Below are 25,890 nucleotides of genomic sequence, written 5' to 3'. Positions count from 1 at the left end.
GCTTTGCTTACTTACCCTATTATGAAAACTGTCTCACCCTGCAGCATACTAGGCTGCAGCACTAGTAGCCTGCAGTACACTCTGCATGTCCTCTACCTCCACAGAGTATTGGATTTTCTGCAAGACCACATAGTGGAAGTTTTCCATAAGCTCAAAGAAATTGGAGTCAGGAAGAAAAAAAATAATACCTTGATACACTCTCTCCCTCTCCCAACTCAATTTCAGCATTTGCACACACACACACACACACACACACACACACACACACACACACACACACACACACACACACACACACACACACACACACACACATACACTTCAGTCCGTCACAGTGATGATACCTCAATCACCCACCTTAGGGCCCTATACCTGTGCTCTAACTCCTGTCACTGGACAGTAAATCGATGAGTCCTCAGCCTGGGCTGGCAGACATTAGATAGGAGGCAGGCAGCTGACAGGAACACCAAACCACTGCCCAGGCATTCTGACAACCCCTCAGAACACAACCACAGGAGCTTACCAGTCAAATGTGATCAAGTCAACCCTCTCTGTCTCTCTCACTCGCTGTCTAGTTTTCCCTCTCCCTCTCCTCACTACCAGTCAGATTCCTGAAATAGTCTTCAAAGGCGATTGTTTTCGCTCCGTTTTATCTAAGATACTGTGTACAGTTGAAGTCGGAAGTTTACATACACTTAGGTTGGAGTCATTAAAACTCGTTTTTCAACCACTCCACAAATTTCTTGGTAACAAACTATAGTTATGGCAAGTCGGTTAGGACATCTACTTTGTGCATACACAAGTAATTTTTCCAACAATTGTTTACAGACAGATTATTTCACTTATAATTCACTGTATCACAATTCCAGTGGGTCAGAGGTTTACATACACTAAGTTGACTGTGCCTATAAACAGCTTGGAAAATTCCAGAAAATGATGTCATGGCTTTAGAAGCTTCTGATAGGCTAATTGACATAATTTTAGTCAATTGGAGGTGTACCTGTAGATGTATTTCAAGGCCTACCTTCAAACTCAGTGCCTCTTTGCTTGACATCATGGGAAAATCAAAAGAAATCAGCCAAGACCTCAGAAATAAAATGGTAGACCTCCACAAGTCTGGTTCATCCTTGGGAGCAATTTCCAAACGCCTGAAGGTACCACTTTCATCTGTACAAACAACAGTACGCAAGTATAAACACCATGGGACCACGCAGCCGTCATACCGCTCAGGAAGGAGACGCGTTCTGTCTCCTATAGATGAACGTACTTTGGTGCGAAAAGTGCAAATCAATCCCAGAACAACAGCAAAGGACCTTGTGAAGATGCTGGAGGAAACAAGTATCTATATCCACAGTAAAACGAGTCCTATATCGACATAACCTGAAAGGCCGCTCAGCAAGGAAGAAGCCACTGCTCCAAAACCACCAAAAAAAACCAGACTACGGTTTGCAACTGCACATGGGGACAAAGATCATACTTTTTGGAGAAATGTCCTCTGGTCTGATGAAACAAAAATAGAACTGTTTGGCCATAATGACCATCATTATGTTTGGAGGAAAAAGGGGAACGCTTGCAAGCCGAAGAACACCATCCCAAACGTGAAGCACGGGGGTGGCAGCATCATGCTATGGGGGTGCTTTGCTGCAGGAGGGACTGGTACGCTTCACAAAATAGATGGCATCATGAGGAAGGAAAATGATGTGGATATATTGAAGCAACATCTCAAGACATCAGTCAGGAAGTTAAAGCTTGGTCGCAAATGGGTCTTCCAAATGGACAATGACCCCCAAGCATACTTCCAAAGTTGTGGCAAAATGGCTTAAGGACAACAAAGTCAAGGTATTGGAGTGGCCATCACAAAGCCCTGACCTCAATCCTATAGAAAATTTGTGGGCAGAACTGAAAGAGTGTGTGCGAGCAAGGAGGCCTACAAACCTGATTCAGTTACACCAGCTCTGTCAGGAGGAATGGGCCAAAATTCACCCTACTTATTGTGTGGAAGCTTGTGGAAGGCTACCCGAAACGTTTGACCCAAGTTAAACAATTTAAAGGCAATGCTACCAAATACTAACTGAGTGTATGTAAACTTCTGACCCACTGGGAATGTGATGAAAGAAATAAAAGCTTAAATAAATCATTCTCTCTACTATTATTCTGACATTTCACATTCTTAAAATAAAGTGATGATCCTAACTGACCTAAGACAGGGAATTTTTACTAGGATTAAATGTCAGGAATTGTGAAAAACTGAGTTTAAATGTATTTGGCTAAGGTGTATGTAAACTTCCGACCTCAACTGTATATGGACAAATGAATGCCTTGCTAGATGCAATTATTACCCTTTTTCACTTATTTTGTCAGTGGTAAATGGTTTCAAATGTACCACTCCCAACAGCACCCCATCACAACCATTAAGTCGGGCATGGTGCAGTATCACACTTCACTTCACCTATCAAAGTCTGTCCCAATTTCCCCTACCTGACCAACAGACAGATATAAGCCCACATTTGCTTGTCTTGTGACAGCTTCTCATTGGCTCTTTTATTTTGGCAGACTGTGTCGCTGTCTGTCATTGGCCTTCCTCTAGTCTTTCCAGCATGCTCCTTCTGAAGTCTCAGCGCTAATGCTTAGCATTCATCTGGCAGGGATTCCAAAAGGTCACCTGTGTTTCCCATCGGACTTCCTTATTCCTATTTATCTGCTGTCATTTCACATCACTATGTCTGCAGAGTGCTTCCATTACAGGAGCTGGCAGCAGAGAAACACTGTGTACTTTTGACCCCCACCCACCCAGCCCAAAACAGCCCAACCCAGCCCAGCCCAGCCATCTCACCTGCAGCACTGGACACTGTGGGCCAGTTCTGGACCAGCATCCCCTGGGCTCCCTGCATCACTGACGACTCCTCCATATGGACCGAGCTGGAACACAAAACACACATTCACATATGCTCATTAGATACATACATATTATCCCCTGTCGTATCAACATAATATGTGCACATTAATGAGCTGAAAGTAAAGTACAGCTTTGATAATAGCATATGAAACGCAGCCAGATGTGTGTACTGGCCTACCAGGTTGTTTAGAATTACATTTACATTTACATTTTAGTCATTTAGCAGACGCTCTTATCCAGAGCGACTTACAGTTAGTGAGTGCATACATTTTTTTTCTGGTCCCCCGTGGGAAACGAACCCACAACCCTGGCGTTGCAAACGCCATGCTCTACCAACTGAGCTACACGGGTCATGTCAGCAATATCTTTTCACCACACATATTCAACCAGTTTACTTTGCGATTCAAATAAGAGCATGATGTATCATAGCACAGTATACAGGATAGTACATGGTGACATAGTTTATAGATGCAATACCTCAAACATTCTGATTGATGGCATCACAATAGGCTACCAACTCAGTCCTTGGTCAGTTTTCCCACCTGATGTCATAACTCAGGCCTGAACATTCTGATTAATGACATCACAATAGGTTACCAACTTAGTCCTTTGTCATAGTTTTCCCGCATGATGTCATAATTCAGGACTGAATATTCCAATTAATGACATCACAAATAGCTGCCAGTTAAGTTTGTATTCAAATATTTTTCCGGGTGATGTCATAATTGGAGTCCAGGTCACAATTTATATCATGACCACCATTCTCTGAGTATGCATCACCTAAAGGCTATGAATTTTTTTTTTGTTGCATTTAACCCTCAAGCTACCAACATATTTTACATACATCGATTACCAACTGGGGTCATTTTGACCCCAAGAAGAAACTACAATCATAGCAAAATTTCAACTGTCTTTTCAAAACATCATTAGACATGTGATTAATGTTATAAAAAATAAATAAAGACCAAAACAGACTTATTTTAGCAAAATTATCGTTAATTTGCATATTCTGTTAAACAAAAATATGAATTTTTCCTTTATATAATGTGCAGTTTTAAAGTACAATCCACATTAGTACTAAAAAGCTAATTTACCATCATTTGATTCTAGCATCATTTAGTTTTCAGAATGTTTTAATAAATATTAATTTTGTCATATTTATGTGGTAAAAACGACTTCCATTTAAATATATTTCATTTTATTGACAAAAAGGGATTCAATTCACTTCAAAAAGTAATCCTTTGAGACATTGACAAACAAATATTATTTATGTACTTATCCCACAGCCAGCATAAGCATCGCTGTTAGTGAAACAATGGGAGTGGTAGGGGCTATGGCAGGATGCTTCAAAAAGCATGCCCACATATTCTAAGTCACTTCAAACCTAATTATATAGCACCCAGATCATAACAAGTTTTTTCATCTTTATTTTAACAGGGAAAAACAGACTGAGACCTGGATCTCTTTTACGGCTGTGCCCTGTGTAAACATGTTGACATGTACAGTTTTAGACATACAGACAAGAACATTTAAAACATACAAAACAAAAACACAATACAACAGAAACAATCACAGACAACATCATATTGATCCTCCATAACATTTTTTAAATGGGCAAGGGACACCAGAGTGTCTAACTTAAGTTGGATCTGCAGTTTGTTCCATAAATAAGGTGCAAAGGAACTGAAGGCAGTCCTACCCAACTCTGTGGAGACCACAGGAGTCTCTAATGTAATCCACATCTGTGATCTGGTTTTAAAATTAGTATATCTGGTGGAAATTAATTATGATATATATGGAGGTCGTTTTAAAAGAAGTGCTTTATAAATAAACAAGAGAGCATGTTGCTCTCGCCTCACAGATAGAGAGGCCCAACCCACATGTTGATATAGGATACAGTGATTAGTTTTGTAACTATCACCCGTGATAAATATAGAATATATAAAATATTGGAGGATATGTTTTGAATTCTGGTATTTATATCACATTTTCAGTAGAATAAACCATTTTCAGAGAATAATTTAGGTTTTCTACACAGTTATACGATGTGGTATTGAAAAGTACAATCTTAGGCAAGTAAATGGGGAGCTAGCTACAGTAGATCTCTGCAGGTGATCTGTCAATCTGGTCAAAATGACTGATACAGGTCCCCCTCCACCCTCTGATGATGCGTACAACTTCATATTATGTCTCCAGAGAAACCGAGATTAAAATAAAGATCCTATTTATCAAATTACTATAGGGGGAAATTAGGTGTTTATGGCTAGGGTCAAAATGACCCCAAAGGACTAGTTTTCTTTTAGTTTTTGTCCATATTGATACAGAAACACTAAACAATGATTTAGATTTGTTAAGAACAAGTTGATTGAAAAAGTCTAGCCTATGCGGAGTGGCCAGAAAACGCTAACATCTGTTTTTCAGGGATACAGTATTTTCAACCTAACTTCCAATTCCCCTGAAACACGGAAGTGGGAACTCAGCTCAGGCATCTTTCTACACCTGCTACGTTAGGTTAGACAAAGTCATGAACATTTTGAAGAATTGAATAAACTACCTTTGGGCTATGATAAACATTATGCCTCTGGGGTCAAAATGACCCCAGTCAGTAGCTTAAGGGTTACATTTTAAGAGCTGAAATACATGTGAAGGAAGTGACTCCCATAGTCCAGACATCAGGAAGTGACTCCCATAGTCCAGACATCAGGAAATGACTCCCATAGTCCAGACATCAGGAAGTGACTCCCATAGTCCAGACATCAGGAAGTGACTCCCATAGTCCAGACATCAGGAAGTGACTCCCATAGTCCAGACATCAGGAAGTGACTCCCATAGTCCAGACATCTGTTAAAAATACTCTCCACAGATCAGAAGGGAAACGGAAACAGACGATACACTTTCAATATCAAAATAACTATTCAAATCAGACTCCCACTCACATACACACTTCCTCCTCCAATGCTCTTATTATCCCTCCAAGGTTGACACCATGTTTTTAATCAGTCTTTTTTAGGTAAACCCGGCAGCATTTCATTTGGTGGATGTTTCCAGTGTGCCAGTCTAATCGTTGTTTGATGTGTATCTGAGAACTTGTGTGTGTGTGTGTGCCTGTGTGTCTGTTAAGGTGTGTGCAAATATCTGTGCACACTGATGTGTCTCTGGTCTGTGTAAGTTGACACTCTGGCTTGCCTTGGGTTATTATGGTCTGTTTTGTATCACTTCATCTCCCATCAGATGTGTTGACTGAGAGGCAGAGCGACAGAAGAAACATCTCATAAACATGCAGAGGAGGAGGAGGAGAGAAGGACAGGAAGGAAAGGGAGAGAATGAGACAGATGGAGAGAGCAGGTGTGATGGGATTGAAAGAAAGAGGTAAGAGATAAACATAGGGAGAGGAGGTGGTAGTTACATAGAGGCAGGAGAATGAAATACTTTCCGAATGTACTGTACATCAATCCTTATCCACTGTTTGTTACAACTAACCATGCTACTTCAACATTCATAATCACTACCACATCTAATACACACACAAACCTGAGAGCATGTATGAGTCACATTCAGGACTGCATTATTTGTCTTGGCAACCACACATACGGAAAAAGGTCATAAACATAAAAACACAGACACACAAACACGCACCCTTCTCCCTAAACATGCATAATGAATGTAAGACATGTAGGCTTGCAGAGGAGCAGCTAGCCCTGACTGTAACCTCTGCAATGCAGCACACAGTGTCTACTAGAATCCCTCTGCTTTATGAACTAAATGCCATCCTGCTCTCTGCTGCAATACACATCACTCAGAGAGAGATGTGGGCCATTTATAGTGGGTTTCCCATTGGGTGATGTTGGGTGAGAGTTTGTTTGGTGAGGGATATGAGCTGAGGGGTGTGGGTGGGGGTGTGTCAGAATGGGGTGTCTGGAGGATGTGTGTGGGTGGAGAATATGGAGGCGAGGGTTGTGGATTGGCTGTGTGCAGTAAGAGGGATAGGGAGGTGCCATTTTAAACTCTGCTGCAGCAATGCCAAGATGGTGGATATTAATTATTCATGAAAGTCTATGTCACCATGATATGATACACAATCTCTCTGCATACGAGATAAATCAACAATCCAATATCTCAAAATATCCTACTCAAATGCATTAAAACCAAACTGGAAAATCAGACTCCATTGAGATACTACACAAAAGGAGGACATGCACTCTTAGCAGATGATTGTGTAATTCTTGGTTGGCTCAATTGTATGCAGGGGAGAAGCATTGCCCCTGGAGGAGAATATTCATCCATTTGTATAGCAGTGCTGTTATTAATATAACATGTACAGTTGAAGTCCGAAGTTTACATACACTTAGGTCGGAGTCATTAAAACTCATTTTTCGACCAATCCACACATTTCTTGTTAACAAACTATAATTTTGGCAAGTCGGTTAGGACATCTACTTTGTGTATGACACAAGTTTTTTTTTCTCCAAATATTGTTTACAGACAGATTATTTCACTTATAATTCACTGTATCACAATTCCAGTGGGTCAGAAGTTTACATACAGTAAGTGATGTGCCTCTAAACAGCTTGGGAAATTCCAGAAAATGATGTCATGGCTTTAGAAGCTTCTAATAGGCTAATTGACATCATTTGAGTCGATTGGAGGTATACCTGTGGATGTATTTCAATGCCTACCTTCAAACTCAGTGCCTCTTTGCTTGACATCATGGGAAAATCAAAAGAAATCAGCCAAGACCTCAGAAAAATAATTGTAGACCTCCACAAGTCTGGTCCATCCTTGGGAGCAATTTCCAAACACCTGAAGGTACCACGTTCATCTGTACAAACAATAGTATGCTAGTATAAACACCATGGGACCATGCAGCCATCATACCGCTCAGGATGGAGACGCGTTCTGTCTCCTAGAGATGAATGTACTTTGTGTGCGAAAAGTGAAAATCAATCCCAGAACAACAGCAAAGGACCTTGTGAAGATGCTGGAGGAAACATGTACAAAAGTATCTATATCCACAGTAAAACGAGTCCTATATCGACATAACCTGAAAGGCCGCTCAGCAAGGAAGAAGCCACTGCTCCAAAACCGCTATAGAAAAGCCAGACTACGATTTGCAACTGCACATGGGGACAAAGATCGCACTTTTTTGAGAAATGTCCTCTGGTCTGATGAAACAAAAATATAACTGTTTGGCCATAATGACCATCGTTATGTTTGGAGGAAAAAGAGGGTTGATTGCAAGCCGAAGAACACCATCCCAACCGTGAAGCACGCATCATGCTGTTGGGGTGCTTTGCTGCAGGAGGGACTGGTGCACTTCACAAAATAGATGGCATCATGAGGAAGGAAAATTATGTGGATATATTGAAGCAACATCTAAAGACATCAGTCAGGAAGTTAAAGCTTGGTCGCAAATGGGTCTTCCAAATGGACAATGACCCCAAGCATACTTCCAAAGTTGTGGCAAAATGGCTTAAGGACAACAAAGTCAAGGTATTGGAGTGGCTATCACAAAGCCCTGACCTCAATCCTATAGAAAGTGTGTGGGCAGAACTGAAAAAGCGTGTGCGAACAAGGAGGCCTACAAACCTGACTCAGTTACACCAGCTCTGTCAGGAGGAATGGGCCAAAATTCACCCTACTTATTGTGGGAAGCTTATGGAAGGCTACCCGAATCGTTTGACCCAAGTTAAACAATTGAAAGGCAATGCTTCCAAATACTAATTGAGTGTATGTAATCTTCTGACCCACTGCGAATGTGACGAAAGAACTAAAAGCTAAAATAAATCATTCTCTCTACTATTATTCTGACATTTCACATTCTTAAACTAAAGTGGTGATCCTAACTGACATTTTTACATATTTTTTTTACATTTTAGTCATTCTTATCCAGAGCGACTTACAGTTAGTGAGTGCATGCATTTGTATTTATTTTTTTATACTGGTCCCCCGTGGGAATCGAACCCACAACCCTGGCGTTGCAAGCGCAAATGCTCTACCAACTGAGCTACACGGGACTAAGACAGGGAATGTTTACTAGGATTAAATGTCAGGAATTGTGAAAAATTGAGTTTTAATGTATTTGGCTATGGTGTATGTAAACTTCTGACTTCAACTGTATTATGCAGTCTGTGTTCACACCCTCTCCCCTTCCCCTCAACACACACACACACACACAAGGGTTGAATGGCGAGAACCCGGTTACCGAGATTTACAGCCCAAAACCACTCCCTTTTCCCGGGATAAATAACTGCGAGAAACCGGTATTTTATAATACATTATTTATATGAACAGCATGGCGTGAAATGGAACTGTTAAATTATATGCAATGTCTAAATCTGGCTTCTCTACGACCTGTGCATGATGAATCAACGCTCAGGGTCGGGTCAGACAGCCTATCTCAATGCATGTAGACCTATCATCTCATCATGGTCACTTTTTTTCTTGTGACAGGTAGACCTACATTTGCTGCAGCATAGCCTATGCTACAGTAGTATAAACACAGAATGAGCATCTAATTTACCAATCTCCATCTGGCTTTCGGGGGTCACTTTGTTTTTTATTTTTAAAGATTATATATTTTTTTATTGCAGCTCCAGGGTTTAAAACAGCCTATCACTCGAATAGCATTGCTTTAGAATCAGTGCACGCACGAGCACTCTCTCGCAGTCTTTCTCTCTCTCTATCAACTCCATTCAAATTGCATCCAAAATAGATCATCCTTTTCTAGATTGATATATAGCCCTATATAGAGATGTCCTAGCCTACCTCTTTCATGTAATACATTCAATGCAGTATTAGCCTTATATTTAGCTAATTAATGATGGGTTATGCATAATAAGCTTCTAACTTACAGCCTCTATCTGTTGCGCAATATGCAAGCACCTGTGCTCTGCTGGCCTCTCCTTAAAAAACACTCAGCTCTTGGGAGTCCCATGCAGAAAAAGTTAAGACTAGAATAGCTTGTTGGACATATTTATTTGAGCATTTCTTATACCAATAGACTATTCGAAAAGGGACGCAAGCTCTTTTTGCTGAATGTTAAATACAGCAGCCAATAGAACTCACGGGTAGTGTGAAAGAAGAGCGAACGTGTGATGGTGGTAGGCTACAGCAGTTATTTATTCAGACCCATAACCATTCAATCTTCATGAAGAGAAGTGAAAGCCTTCTGCATCTAATTCTAGTCCTATTTTATTCAAGCATGTCATTAGAATGATGAAGATGAGGACAACGAAACGTATTTCATTTATCGGTTGAAAGCGAGGAAGGAATGAAGCAACAATAGAGAGAGAAAGAGGAGGCATAGGCTAATAACATTAGGGGAAATATTATGAAAGGTAGGCTATGTATATGTCAGCCTACTAATTATACAAACAGGCCCTATTACAGTATATTTCATAATGTTAATCAAATTCACTAGCCTATACTTGTAACTTTGTAGGCCGCATGTGCTGAACCAGAATCGCTTGTTCTCTTCAGCTTTATCACGGTTTGAACGATGTGTGTAATTCCAGTCCATATAATACAGTATAATACAATACAGTACAGTAATACAGTTCACACGCAAAAAGATTAGCCTACTGGAGCTTGTTTCAAGAGAGCATACACCCACCCACACACACAAACACACACATACACACACACACACACACAGACCAAGCCCCAGGGGCTACTGATTAACACATTCATGTAAATAAAGAAACAGTCTGCAGCCATTTACAGTGTGTGTGTGTGTGTGTGCGTGCGTGCATTTGTGTGTGTGAGTGCGTGTGCTTGTGTACATGTGTGTGTGCGTGTATGTGCGTGCGTGTGCATGCATGTATTTGTGTGTGTGTGATGATCTGAGGCTGATAAAGCTCCCAGTCAGTTCATCAGCTCATTTGTCCTTCACAGTTCCTGCTGAAGGACTGTGTATCTGGGAGTAGTGGCGCACGGAATGTAGATGACCTATATAAACTATGGCAGAGCAGAGGAGCAGAGCTACTGGGGCCTGGCTAGAACATCAGCCTCTGCCTGTGTGTGTTCCCCTCTGGGTTGGCTGACAGGACAGCCAGGGCACAGCTGGCCCAAACAGGGCAACATGGGGCTGAGTGGGGTCAGACACATGTTGAGGAGCCACTAGTGGTTATGGAGGCTGTTGCTCATCTGATCTGAGACCTGTCTGTGGTCATGTTATGCTGTCTGCAGGCAGGTGCTTCTGCAGAGTGTAGTAGTCTGAGAGTGGCTGCCTCCCAGTCTTTGTTGTGCAGACATGCATGGTGACTCTGTACTGTAAGACCTATACAATGGGGGAAACATTTCCTACAAATTGGCTACACACTGTAGCAATATTCCCCCAAGCAATTGATAGTGTTTCGTTGAGATGCACTCTTAAAGCAATATACTGTAATTCTGAGAGCTGAAAATGGTAAGGAGCTTGGGAATCTTTTTAAGGAGGGTAGAAGTTCCAAGAGGGCAAAATAGTAAAGTGCTTACCTCTGCATCCCTGCCCTCAAAGAAGTGGAGTATTGCCAGTCAGCATTTGGGGCCTTCGGCTGAGAGAGAGAGAGAGAGGGGGGAGGTTAGTTTGATCTCATTCAGAGTGAGGCCAGATATGGTCTCATTAATGAATCATGGTGCACATCCCAGCTCTGCATCCTGATTGGAGCACTGCAGTTCTGGAAGACAGTGTGCCACTGCCATCAGATACACACACACACACACATGTCCTTTATCAAAGCAATGACTTTGAGAGACACACTGATACATTCTTAGATTTCCTGTATCCCTGTGTGTGTGAGAGTTCTTCTGTGAGAGGATTGATTAGTTTGTGTATTGTGTGTGTGTGTGTGTGTGTGTGTGTGTGTGTGTGTGTGTGTGTGTGTGTGTGTGTGTGTGTGTGTGTGTGTGTGTGTGTGTGTGTGTGTGTGTGTGTGTGTGTGTGTGTGTGTGTGTCTGGCCTGATGCAGTTTGGTTGAGTGCCATGAGCTCAGAGCTCCAAGCAGCCCTGGTAAATGACTGCCTCATCAGGCACACTGCAGCTGGGCTTTGGGCTAATCCAATCAGGAAGAACCCCTCTATCACCAGGGCAACCACATCCTCCATCCCTGCTCATGTGGGCTGGGGTTAAGAGGTTAAGGGCGGCTCTCCTAGGGCAGTCACACATTACTCAAGTTCATTGATGTTCTCCTCCAGAAGGCTGCTCCATGTGGACGTGTGTTTTTTCAATTATTTTAGTTTGCTTTCCACAAGGTTTAAACATTGCATGAAGGTTCATAATGGAGCTTCAGAGATTTGGATATGTACATTTTGAAAATACAAATCATAAGCACTGACATCATCAGAGCTCTAGACATCAGACCTGTGGGTAGGGGTGAGTACTGTAGTAGTTTAAGACTCATACCTGTTTAGGCATCAGTAGGTGCCCCAGATAAAGAGGGTACATTATGTTATTTCATTAGTTTGATTCTGAGGGGAGTATCTCCTGCTCTGAGACACAACCTCTCTGAGTGAATCTAATTTGTGGGGCTGGGAAACACTGGTTGGAGGTTAATTTAATTTCCACCACCATTCTTATCAGATGATGCCTCTGCTCATTGCTCCTACACCACTGATGGACTGACTGTCTTGACCCATCCACGACCCCAGCATAAACCCCAAAACATTTCAAATCAATCCCACGTGGCCTCGAAACTACATTCTGACAGCGTTCTGACAACGTTTTGGACATCAACCTATCCAACCCCCAGAGCAGAGCGCTGAAACAGCAGAGCATCAGATCGTATGCCAGCCAGCCCATTAGAGCACACAACCCAGATCTCTGCTCGTTAGAGTAAACATGAGTTCACACCAATTAAACAGAGACAAAAATACAACAAATCAACCTTAAAACATGGCTAATGTAAGCAGAGCGCCCATGGATTTCAAAAGACATAGCTGCTTAATAGAGCCATTTGCACACTCTCCAGGAACGTTAATTCCATGAGCTCTAGTCTGTAATGAAGCACACATATTGGGAGTCTTACTGAGGTTAAACGAAAGCCCCATTCAGACCTTAAACTAGTGGTTCCTCGTTAGAGAACATGTTTATAATGAGTGATGTGGAAGTACTTAACATTCCAGCCCTGTCGTGGTAAACATATGCAGGGCTTTGTATTTGTAATTTCCTGTAGCACTCAGCCTTGACTCCTAAGCCATGCTCGACCATGAATGCCAACACTTTCCTACGGCAGCCTAGTGCTGCAGTGGAATAGGTTCTAGAGAGGAGAGACAGCCGGAAAGATTACTAGAGAGAACTCTGAGTGAGGAGTCAATGTGGCAGACTGGAGAGGAAGGAATTCCAGAGCAAACATATGGGAGGATCTTTCAGTTACTGCAATTTAACACAGACATGTTGTTGTGGCTTAAGAAAGAAAAGACACAAAAGACACACATGCATGCATGCACACACACACACACACGCACACACACACACGCACACACACACACACACAGACACAGACAGACATATACTGTGCAGCCACATTTAAACTGGAGAAATCACAGGCACACACAAAGCCTGACACTGTGAGATATGATGAAGTCAAACACACTTGCACAGAGAATGAGCCAGTGGTAGAGTCAAAATGACCTGCACTGACTGAATATGTGATGACAACATCAAAGTGAACTACAAATCCCTGAATCATCAGAAATACAGCAGGACTCCAGAAAGTCTTCCAATCTGACACTGACGCAGTGTGACTGCTGAGCTGGGTGGAGGATGTAGCTACACTGTGCAACAAGGGAGAGGAACTAAGAGACACACAGACACACAACCATACACACACACACACACACACTCAAAGAAACATGTCAAATCTGACGCAGTCTCAAGATGTACTGGCAAAACAAAAGAATATGACAACAAAGCAAAAAATATGACAATGAACGACTTCAGCTAGCATGCAGAACCACTGAGCATCTACAGCCCTTCATGTAACAGACGGAACAAAGAACAGTGGTATGATGGAATGTGTTCTAAAACACTCATCTAAAAATAACCAGCACCAACATAACCAATACATATTAAAGCCTAGTACAGGGGTGTCAAACTCATTTTGCCCTGGGGGCCACATTCAGTCTTTGAAAATTGGTTATGTTTCCTCGCCATCAATTTCTGTGATTATTAGCGAGCTGGACACAGTCATGTCTGTATAAATGTAGGTCCATTATCAATTCTACACAGTTTCGATTTGGTTTTAGTCCTTTTAAAGTATATTGAGAAAATCATATTTTCCTGCGGGCTATATCTTTGACACCCCTGGCCTAGTATGTAATCTGGAGAGGCGGCATATTGTGAGGCTATACTTCTGTTATGCCATGCATGACTTGTTAGTCATTTTGCTTAAAAGAAGAGGAAAACTATGACGCACCTCTGGGCAGACTTGCAGTGAAGCGTCGGGCATGCTTAATCTCCGTACAAACCCACTGCCGCCTGTGAAGAAGCGCTCGGAACCCCAGGTGCCGCTGATGGGCCGGCCTGTGTTATAGAACATGAAGGTGTCGCTGCCTGAGGTGGCCGTCAGACAGGTCTTGTAGCAGTAGGTCTTGGTCATAGAGCCATTCCCACGCACCTCAATGTAGTGAGGCTCCACCTTGAGGTCTCTCCGCAGCCCCACATTGTTATTGGGTTGTCCCCCACCTCCACCACCACCCCCAGCACCACCTACTGTGCTGCTGCCCCCGCCGTCAGGGGGGGTCTTCTGGGATACACAGCAGGGGGAGCAGGACCCAGGCTGAGTGCAGTAGGCATGGCAGCGCACGATGGCCAGCACCACCACAGTCACCAGGAACACAAAGGTGGTGGCGCTCAGAGCCACGATCAGGTAGAGGGTCAAGTTAGAAAAGAGCAGGGTGCTGTGGGGCCGGATGACCCTCTTGGGGTCAGGGGTCACCTTGGGTGGCACCTCCATGACAGCCACATTGACGGTGGCAGTGGATGAGAGAGGCGGCTGGCCGTGGTCCCTCACCAGCACTGTCAGGCTGAAGGAGGTGGAGTTGTCCTCCAAGACCCTGCGTGTGGTGCGGATCTCCCCCGTGTGTTCATGCACCTTGAACAGTTCCAAGTCTGTGCACTGATCCAACACATAGATCAGCCAAGCGTTGGGACCTGCGTCTGCGTCGTATGCCACCACCTTGGTCACCAGGGCGCCAGCCTCAGCGTTCTTCAGAACTGTCTCTGTGGAGCGCGTGCCGTTGCCTGGGGGGTTGACGATCTCAGGCACGTGATCGTTCTGGTCCATGATGTAGATGTAGACAGTGGCCACCCGGCTGAGGGGTGGGATGCCCCCGTCCTGAGCTTTGACCTGGAAGTGGAACTCCCTGAGTGACTCATAGTCAAAGGCGCGCAGGGCGTAGGCCTCTCCTGTGTCGGCCTTCACAGAGACGTAAGAGGTGACAGGGATGCCGTGGTTGTTGTCATTTAGGACAGTGTAGGTGATGCGTCCGTTCTCGTTGACATCTGAGTCCTGGGCCTTCACAGTGCACAGCGAGGCCCCGGGGGCGTTGTTCTCCGTCACATAGACTGTGTAGGAGGTCTGCTCGAAGCGCGGCGGGTTGTCATTCACATCAGCCACATCCACCTGTATGGTCTTCTGGGAGGAGAGGGGTGGGGTGCCGCCGTCAGTGGCGCTGAGGGTGACATTGTAGGCAGCGGTGGTCTCACGGTCCAGGAAGGCGGAGGTGACCAGGGTGTAGTAGTTTCTGAAGGACTTGATCTTGAAGGGGAGGCCTGGGGGTATTTCCAGGCTCACCTGTTTGTTGGCACCAGAGTCCCGGTCTGTGACACTGATCAGGGCCACCACGGTGTCAGCCCGGGCATCCTCCCTCACTGGGCTGGAGAGAGAGGACAGGACTATCTCTGGGACATTGTCATTCACATCCACCACCTCCACCACCACCTTACAGTGGGCTGCTACAGCACCAGGGCCTTTATCCATGGCCTGGATATACATCTCATAAGAGTTGGTTTCTTCATAGTCCACATTGCTCCTCACTCTGATCTCTCCTGTGTTGCTGTCCATGCTGAACATCTGTCTGACTCTCTCAGGAGTGTAGCTGCTGAAAGAATAGTACACCTCCCCATTGGTACCCTCGTCAAGGTCTGTGGCATTCAATTTGATGACCAGTGTGTCTTTTGGTGAGTTTTCTAACAATTTGACTTTGTACACTGAGCTGTCAAATACAGGGACGTTGTCATTAGTGTCCAGGACTCGTACATTAACTTTAGCTGAACCGGTTTTTGCTTGTGTTCCACCATCTGCAGCAGTCAGAATTAATTGGTGGTAAGGCGCCAGTTCGCGGTCAAGGGGCTTTTTGAGCACGAGCTCAATGTGCTTGCTGTTGAGGGAGGGTTTGTTGGAATCCAGCGCGAAGTGTTCGTTTGGGCTGAGTCGATATTGACGAACGGAGTTGGATCCCACGTCCGGATCCAGGGCATTCTCAATGGGGAAACGAGACCCTGGTAAAGCAGCTTCTGTAATTTCCAATTGATACTCGTCTCTAGGGAACTGCGGCGCATTGTCATTAGCATCCACAATCTCCACCTCAACATTGTGCACCTCGGATGGGTTTTCAACAAGCACCTCTAAATGTATAAGACAGCTGCTGCTCAAATCACACAGCGTCTCTCTGTCGATTCTTTCATTGACAATTAATTTTCCATTTTTGGGATTGACATCCACATACCGTTTTCCAGTGGTGGAGGTTACCTTTATCTTTCGATTGGAGAGCTTTCGGATATCCAACCCCAAATCCTGCACAAGATCCCCAACCTCCGCTCCATTTTGTAATTCCTCCGGAATAGAGTACCGTAGTTGTCCAAGTGAAAGGCCACAAAATAAGAAAAATATAACAAAAGAAAGAGAAACATTGTTTCCTATACAGTTACATATCCCCGTAACAGCCATTGCAAACTCATGGGATCCGTAGACGGATTAAATACAGCTTTCCGCCTTTTTAGCTGGCAGTACCTCGCCTCCCACCACCACATTAAAATACGATAATTGGTTCCCCGTTAAGTGCAGGAGGAACAGCACATCCATTCCGTTATCTGTTTGAACGGATACTTTTCCAACGCATCCATGTTTCCTTTGTCAGTGTAGCATTTTTTCTCTCCTCTGTGCGCGGCTGACGGGTGTGTTTCCCTGCCACTGGTGCTCTCTCTCTCTCTCTCTCTCTCTCTCTCTCTCTCTCTCTCTCTCTCTCTCTCTCTCTCTCTCTCTCTCTCTCTCTCTCTCTCTCTCTCTCTCTCTCTCTCTCTCTCTCTCTCTCTCTCTCTCTCTCTCTCTCTCTCTCTCTCTCTCTCTCCTCTTCTCCCTCCCCACTTGTGCAACCACCCCTACCCATCCATTTCTCCCCGTCTCTCTCTCCCGCCACTGCTCAGTGTGATGGTGTAGTTGCAGAGCAACGGGGGAGGGGCCGTGTGCTCAAATCCACCGCCTTAGATTGGTTTTCTTTACGGCCATTTACCGTGTGTCTGTGCACACGGTGAATTGAGTTAACACTGCAATCACTCGTTTAAATGGAGATGGAAAAACCAGCACAACTGTATGGTTGAAAATTAAATGATTAATTTGGTTGCTCATAATATCGTGAGGCTTGCCCCACCAATTATTTTTTAGCCCTTTAAAAAAATAATTATACCAAATGTGCAATTAGCCTACGCCCTGCTGCGACGCAAAACCCTGCTGTCAAATTTTACAACAGGTAGCCTATCTCAAACAAGGCACGTTTTGGGGACTGTAATTGCCCTGCTTTGTTGAACTGTAACCGCTGCATGGCGGCTTCCCCTAAAGCAGCTCTCCTCTGCTATAGCGCACCCTGCACCTCCACATTTGGGCAGGGCATGTAACGATACAGATCACCGGCATCGCGCTGTCATCCACAACCTTCTCTAACACAGGGATCGCTAACAGTGCTAGACCTCAGTGTCAGCTCAAATAATCACATCTAAGATGCCCACGGTGTTCCCAATAAGCCCTACGTCTCATCCCCTCTCTGTATCCCCACGGTGCACGCGGTACCCCCTTACATTCTTCACCATCATCCTAACCGCCAGCACAATCACTCTCCACATCATCATCACCATCAAAATAATAGTCTTCATCATCATCATCATTGTCATCAACATTATTGCAATCATCCTCATCATTGTCAACATGTTAACAGCGTTACACGAGGCAGCCCAGACCATTCTGGCTAGCATGCCCCAGGCACGCACTCTGTGCATCCATCAACAAAACTAGAGTAAATTAATCTGTCACTCTGAAACTGATGTCATAAACTACAGTCTATTCACAATGACAATTGAGTCCTGTGCACAATAGTTGGCGAATGGTGAACATGTGGTAGGACTATTACTGGTAAGAGACTTTAAAACATCTGTCTTTATAACATCTGTAGGCATACATGGTTTATGGCACTAGCAGAATTCACTGTAATGTTATGGATTTTAATGCAGTCGTTTACTTTTTCATTGAGCAAGTCTGTCTGTCATATACTGTCCGTTTTGGACTTCTCAATTAGTTGAACAGTTGAAGTCGGAAGTTTACATACACTTAGGTTGGAGTCATTAAAACTCGTTTTTCAACCCCTCCACACATTTCTTGTTAACAAACTATAGTTTTGGCAAGTCTACTGCATGACACAAGTAATTTTTCCAAACAATTGTTTACAGACAGATCATTTCACTTATAATTCACTGTATCACAATTCCAGTGTGTCAGAAGTTTACATACACTAAGTTGACTGTGCCTTTAAACAGCTTGGAAAATTCCAGAAAATTATGTCATGGCTTTAGAAGCTTCTGATAGGCTAATTGACATCATTTGAGTCAATTGGTGGTGTACCTGTGGATGTATTTCAAGGCCTACCTACAAACTCAGTGCCTCTTTGCTTGATATCATGGGAAAATCAAAAGATATCAGCCAAGACCTCAGAAAAATAATTGTAGACCTCCACAAGTCTGGTTCGTCCATGGGAGCAATTTCCAAACGCCTGAAGGTACCACGTTCATCTGTACAAACAACATTATGCAAGTATAAACACCATGGGACCACACAGCTGTCATACCGCTCAGGAAGGAGACGCGTTCTGTCTCCTATAGATGAACGTACTTTGGTGCAAAAAGTGCAAATCAATCCCAGAACAACAGCAAAGGACCATGTGAAGATGCTGGAGGAAACAGGTACAAAAGTATCTACAGTAAAACGAGTCCTATATCGACATAACCTGAAAGGCCGCTCAGCAAGGAAGAAGCCACTGCTCCAAATCCGCCATAAAAAAAGCTAGACTACGGTTTGCAACTGCACATGGGGACAAAGATCGTACTTTTTGGAGAAATGTCCTCTGGTCTGATGAAACAAAAATAGAACTGTTTGGCCATAATGACCATTGTTATGTTTGGAGGAAAAAGAGGGATGCTTGCAAGCCGAAGAACACCATCCCAACCGTGAAGCACGGGGGTAGCAGCATCATGATGTGGGGGTGCTTTGTTGCAGGAGGGACTGGGGCACTTCACAAGATAGATGGCATCATGAGAAAGGAAAATGATGTGGATATATTGAAGCAACATCTCAAGACATCAGTCAGGAAGTTAAAGCTTGGCCGCAAATGGGTCTTCCAAATGGACAATGACCGCAAGCATATTTCCAAAGTTGTGGCAAAATGGCTTAAGGACAACAAAGTCAAGGTATTGGAGTGGCCATCACAATGCCCTGACCTCAATCCTATAGAAAATGTGTGGGCAGAACTGAAAAAGTTCTGCCCCCTTGTAGGCAAGGAAGCGTACAAACCTGACTCAGTTACACCAGCTCTGTCAGGAGGAATGTGCCAAAATTCACCCAACTTATTGTGGGAAGCTTGTGGAAGGCTACACAAACATTTGACCCAAGATAAACAATTTAAAGGCAATGCTACCAAATACTAATTGAGTGTATGTAAACTTCTGACCCACTGGGAATGTGATGAAAGAAATACAAGCTGAAATAAATCATTCTCTCTACTATTATTCTGACATTTCACATTCTTAAAATAAAATGGTGATCCTAACTGTCCTAAGACAGGGAATTTTTACTAGGATTAAATGTCAGGAATTGTGAAAAACTGAGTTTAAATGTTTTTGGCTAAGGTGTATGTAAACCTCCGACTTCAACTGTAACTATTAATGTCTTTAAGTTGGTAAATGGCCAATGCAAACCTGCTCCAGCATATAATTAACATACAATTAATTAACCTTACCAAGAAAGAAAACAAATACAGATGTAGCATCTTAATTTGAGCCAGTTTGCTACAGCATGAATATAATCCTGCAAGAGGAAATGTGAATTATTTTGAGGATTCTAATTAATGGACATTTTTGTAGGGGTTGATACATTTTTTGTAAGGGAAAATCAAGTCTGAAATTTCAAAGTGGAAATTACAAACTTCAGAAGCCTTTTTCAACTTCTATTACACTACAAGTTGTTTTCCTGCATTGCAAGAAAGTTCCCCTGAAACAGGGTGATCAAATTAAGATCCTACATCTGTAGGCCAACTTATTTTCTACAGAAAATAAATAATTTTCTTTCTGTGGTTAAAAGCAGGAGGGCACAATACTTCAAGATGATATTATGTTGCAAAGGTTATGTATTTGCCGAGTAACACTTTGTTGGGGCGCTGACTTCAGCAAAATAAGTTCAGGTGATGGAATACATCACAACTTGAGTGCCAAAGTTAATGACTCTCAATACATTTTGTAACGAGAGCAGTGAAGTCAGTGTGTCAATAGGTTTAGCTATAGCTAACAGGCCGTTGAATGAAACGATTTGCTTGTGTTACCAACTCTATGAGCTTATAAGGTAAACTCAAATGTGAAAGGTACTGTTTACTTGACTTTTGATTATGCGACGTGTGTGTGTGTGTGTGTGTGTGTGTTTGAGAGAAAGAGAAAACAGTTCTGACTCATTCCTGAAAAGCCCATTATCTCCAACACAGGCCCATGGACTTGTAAGTCTAAACCCAAGCAAGGCGATGTGTCAGTGTGAGGACAGATCATTCAGATAGAACCAGGGGATCTTGGGATCTGGGTGAATTATTCCAGCAGTAAGCAGCAGACTGCAGACCACTGATTCGCTGAGCAGCCAGCCCATATCCACAGTCCTCACCACATGCAATGGGTAACCCACATGCTAATGACTCTGGCTGACAAAGACACCCTACCCCATCACAAGAAGAGAAAATGAGAACTCTGAGCTGGACTCAAAGGAATACTGGGTGGGAAGGTCACATAGACAAATCAAACATAGTCAATCTATTCTAGAGATTATGTTGCTGCATACCAGCAATAAACCTTTATCAGTCATGCCATGTTATCTTGTTGGATACTGAACAACAAAAGGGAAAAATAACATCTGGAATGGTTCCACTTAGACACTTTGCATAGTTTCCCAACGTTACACTAACAAAGAAGGGTAGCAGCAACTAAAGCATTTAATGAATAACTCATCTCCTGGTTTTATGTCCTGATTGTCATCTGTTGACATGAGATTAGAGAACATGACATTTAGTCTTTCTGCTGGAGGGACTGTTTATCGCAGTCTGAAAAACAACATAATCCTATCAATTACACACAGCAGCACAATCCTTCCACCTGGCCCCTGCAGCAGGAAAAAGTACCTCTTTGGCTCATTTCTTCAATCTTGTCTATCTAATTGTCTCTTTTAATGAGCTCGTCAGGCAGCTGTCCCATCTGTTGTCCACATTGTAAATAAGAGCCTTTTCCTGTTGTAGACTCTGATTGAGATTTCTCAGCCTCACTCTGTATATAAAACGCAACCCTTCCTAGTGAGTCAAGAATGGCAGGTCCAGAACACATTTCACAGGAACACTAAGTGGCACTGTGTACTAATCACCTGGGCCTGCTTTTCATCAACAAGACCAGGACGATGTCTGACACAGACAGGAAGAGAGATACTGTATAGTGAGAGGTGAAGAGAGTGACATAGAAAGATAGAAACACAGAAACACAATAAAGAGTACACAGATAGATACAGTGTGTAAAAGAGATCTAGAAATTGTGAGTAGAAGATAGGTTCATTTGACCTGTTCTATAAAAATAGCAACTTCCAAAACTCAACATTCAAAAAGTTTATCCAAAACTATCAGGGGTTGTCTTTGTGTCCCAGAATTGTGTCTCTAGGAAAGTTCAAAATGATTCTATCAAACACAAGTTGAACATATAAATATTTATTTGTGTGAGCATGTATTAGAGAGAATGAAAGAAAGAGAGATAGAGAGAGAGACAGAGAGAGAGAGAGAGAGAGACAGAGAGAGAGAGAGAGAGAGAGAGAGAGAGAGAGAGAGAGCGTGAGAGAGAGAGAGAGAGAGAGAGAGAGAGAGAGAGAGAGAGAGAGAGAGAGAGAGAGCATAGAGTTGGGAATGGACACCCATTTCCAGTCCATTCTTTTATTCTGTGTTGTATTTTGATTACTTGTGCAATGTCTTAGTGCAATATGTGTTATTTCTGTGTACTATAAATGGCTTTTTGCAACATTGGATGGTACCGCTCCTGTCAAGCTTATTTGAATTTCAACTAGAGAGATACATATAGATAGAGCGAGATGGACAGGGAGGACTCAGGACAGTGAGTATGGGGAGAGGGGTCTGTGTAAGTGGATTAAAGGCTAATGGCTTCACTCCATTCCCCTTTATGTTGACACGGCATAATGATGACCTCTGAACTCCAGACAGTGGTACATTCTTTTTGGCATCTGACCTCACACCCAAAGCGGTCGAGGCACCAGAGTTCAGACATGCCCTCCATCTCTCTCTGAGGATCCTTGTTTCACCTCTGCCCCTGACCTCCTCACTTATGTCAGCGTACTGGATTTCAGCGTGGTGCACCCATCTGAAAGAGTAGACAGACAGCCCCCACCAACACAGAACAGTGCCCTCACCAAGAGTAGACAGACAGCCCCCACCAACACAGAACAGTGCCCTCACCAAGAGTAGACAGACAGCCCCCACCAACACAGAACAGTGCCCTCAGCAAGAGTAGACAGACAGCCCCCACCAACACAGAACAGTGCCCTCACCAAGAGTAGACAGACAGCCCCCACCACAGCAGCAGAACAGCGCCCTCAGCAAGGGCAACTGCGGACACACAAGCAGCTACAGGCACCACTCAAGACACACACACTCTCTCTCTCTCTCTCTCTCTCTCTCTCTCTCTCTCTCTCTCTCTCTCTCTCTCTCTCTCTCTCTCTCTCTCTCTCTCTCTCTCTCTCTCTCTCTCTCTCTCTCTCTCTCTCTCTCTCTCTCTCTCTCTCTCTCTCTCTCTCTCTCTCTCTCTCTCTCTCTCTCTCTCTCTCTCTCTCTCTGAGACTGGACACTTTTGCAGCTGAAGAGTGTGATCACAGAAACAGAATGACTAGATCTGACATTGGGTGCCCTCTAGTGTCCATGACTCACTGCAGTATTGTATGAGGTCCCAGCATAGTGCACATTTCACAGTGCCTGCTGAATTCTGCCCTGTACATCCCAACACCGCAATATATCGGGCTATCAGAGGAGCAATTCAGGTCTATTAGTTCCTAAGTCTGTGTTATTATATATCTACGTTAAGCAATAATCTGAACAGTACCTTACTCATACAAAACTAGCTGGTAGTGAACTTTATACAAGAAGATAAATCCTGACTTGCACAGAATGTGGCAGCAGATGAATGTAGCTGTTGAATTTCAGAAATCTGCATCCTATGCATAATCTCCAAGGTCAATTGGATTTATTATGACATAGTGATAGAAACCAGCATGCCTTGAGTCAGTGTCTCTTTTTGTCTGTGTCTCTGTGCTGATGCATAACATTGCCACTGTATATCATGGTAAACTCTGTGCCAGTCCTGGAGCCCTGGGCTATGAATGATAACCCAAACGGTCCTCCTTATGAACTCTGATCCATTACCAGAGCTGTGGGCATGGGCTGATGACCTCACTTCCCTCCTCTGTGCATTCTGGTGTAATCAGAGGGCTCTGGGCGATGACTGATGACCTCACAGCTCCTCCTCATCAGCTCCAGTGTATCCTCTCTCTGCTCCGACTCACTGATCCAAATGGGTCAAGCATCTCCAGCAGCTCTCACGCGCTCACACTGAAACTGAGACTAATCATATCACACTGAGCATAGGAAGCCATAACAATTCCTAGAGGAACACTATTTTTCCACACAGCAGTAGGTGCCTTAGCCTATAATGTGAATGAGTGAGAATTCAGTGACCTTTATGTCTGTGGGTGAGAATCCTCTGTTATGTCATTTTGTCAACAGTTACAGTTATGTCATGATTGAGAGATAGTGAGTGCACTGTGACCTCGATATTGTGAGTCACTATGATAGCACAGTACAAAATAAATGTTTCTCTGTGATGTCAATAACACACTAACTGTTTCCCCTTTGTGATGCTATCTTTATGGTGAAGAGAACATCCCATCACACAGAAATTGTGAGGGATCAGTGACACATATAAAATAGGTAGACCTCTACAAATCATTTCAAGCACTGAGGAGTTCTAATGGAGAAATCTATTGGCTGAGTAAGACAGGTAAAATTGGAGCCTTCTAAAGACACTGCCAGAGACAACTCCCATCCTCCCCCCTTCCATCACCACCACTACACAGACAGAGGGCGCCAGTGAACTTGCTAGCAGCCTCGCACACAGCTCGGCTTAGCTTGGTCTGCCATCTGCAGCCCTCCACAGAAAGATACAAGCCAAGCCATGCATAGACTGACTGATCGAAACACTAGATTATCATGGCCTGGGCCTTGCAGCTATAGAAATGCATAAGAAAGAACTTACTGTAGATCTGAGAGAAGAAAATGGCATGATTAGAAACACATCACATACTTACTGCAGTGGTATATTATGGATGAAGGGATATCTAGGTGTGGCTCTGTTCTCTCTCTCTATCTCTCTCTCTCTCTCTCTCTCTCTCTCTCTCTCTCTCTCTCTCTCTCTCTCTCTCTCTCTCTCTCTCTCTCTCTCTCTCTCTCTCTCTCTCTCTCTCTCTCTCGTCTGTACTGATCTGTAATGATGTTATGCCCTTGGCTCTGGTTCATGACCTTTGGATGTGAGCAGACTGATGGATGAGGGTGGACTAAGGATGGTTGTATAACGGTAGATAGATGGCTACGGATTACCATTTTACCTTGAAATTGTTATTTAGATTGGACAAACTACATTTTCTCCTACATGCCAAAGAGTCTGAGATTGTGTGGATGGTATTTGTTATTATGAAGTAGACTGTGATTGTGAATTTGAAATCTACACTGTTCAGGACTATGCTCCTTTTAAAGCCAGAGTGTGTGTCACACCGCTGAGGCCAGGCCAGGTTTGTAAGAGGGATGCTGCTGCCTCCCCACTGGCCCTGCTGAATAATACATAAAGAGATGCATGACCGATAGAAGAGGTGACATTTGTGAATCATCTGGCCAAGGAATACACAGGTGATGTGGCACGGAGAGAGAGATGGTGAAAAGAGAGAGAGATGGTGAAAAGAGAGAAAAGAGAGAGAGATGGTGAAAAGAGAGAGATGGTGAAAAGAGAAAGAGATGGTGAAAAGAGAGAAAAGAGAGAGAGATGGTGAAAAGAGAGAGATGTGAAAAGAGAAAGAGATGGTGAAAAGAGAGAAAAGAGAGAGATGGTGAAAAGAGAGAGAGATGGTGAAAAGAGAGAAAAGAGAGAGAGATGGTGAAAAGAGAGAGAGATGGTGAAAAGAGAGAGATGGTGAAAAGAGAGAAAATAGAGAGATGGTGAAAAGAGAGAGAGATGGTGAAAAGAGAGAGATGGTGAAAAGAGAGAGAGATATGGTGAAAAGAGAGAAAAGAGAGAGAGATGGTGAAAAGAGAGAAAAGAGAGAGAGATGGTGAAAAGAGAGAGAGATGGTGAAAAGAGAGAAAAGAGAGAGATGGTGAAAAGAGAGAGAGATGGTGAAAAGAGAGAG

The 25,890-nt window shown here is 43.5% G+C and overlaps 1 protein-coding gene across 8 annotated transcripts in view; it reads right to left on the bottom strand.

Moving 5' to 3' along the window:
• LOC121573778 (protocadherin alpha-C2) overlaps positions 1–25,890 on the bottom strand; it is a 77,261-nt gene that overhangs the window by 7,817 nt on the left and 43,554 nt on the right. For 7 of the 8 annotated variants that reach the window (XM_041886034.2, XM_041886035.2, XM_041886036.2 and 4 more), the window contains exons 2-3: positions 11,372–11,430; positions 2,834–2,919 (exon numbers count right to left, since the gene is read on the bottom strand). In XM_041886034.2, coding sequence (XP_041741968.1) covers positions 2,834–2,919; positions 11,372–11,430 — 145 coding nt within the window. Of the gene's footprint in view, positions 1–2,833; positions 2,920–11,371; positions 11,431–14,289; positions 17,122–25,890 lie in introns of those variants that run through there. The other variant, XM_041886031.2, reaches the window with a different exon arrangement.

This window comes from Coregonus clupeaformis, unplaced genomic scaffold, assembly GCF_020615455.1.
Source record: "Coregonus clupeaformis isolate EN_2021a unplaced genomic scaffold, ASM2061545v1 scaf0144, whole genome shotgun sequence".
In the NCBI taxonomy this organism is placed as follows: Eukaryota; Metazoa; Chordata; class Actinopteri; order Salmoniformes; family Salmonidae; genus Coregonus; species Coregonus clupeaformis.
The sequence above is the reverse complement of the archived record's forward strand: the minus strand, read 5'-3'. Positions and strand labels throughout refer to the sequence as shown.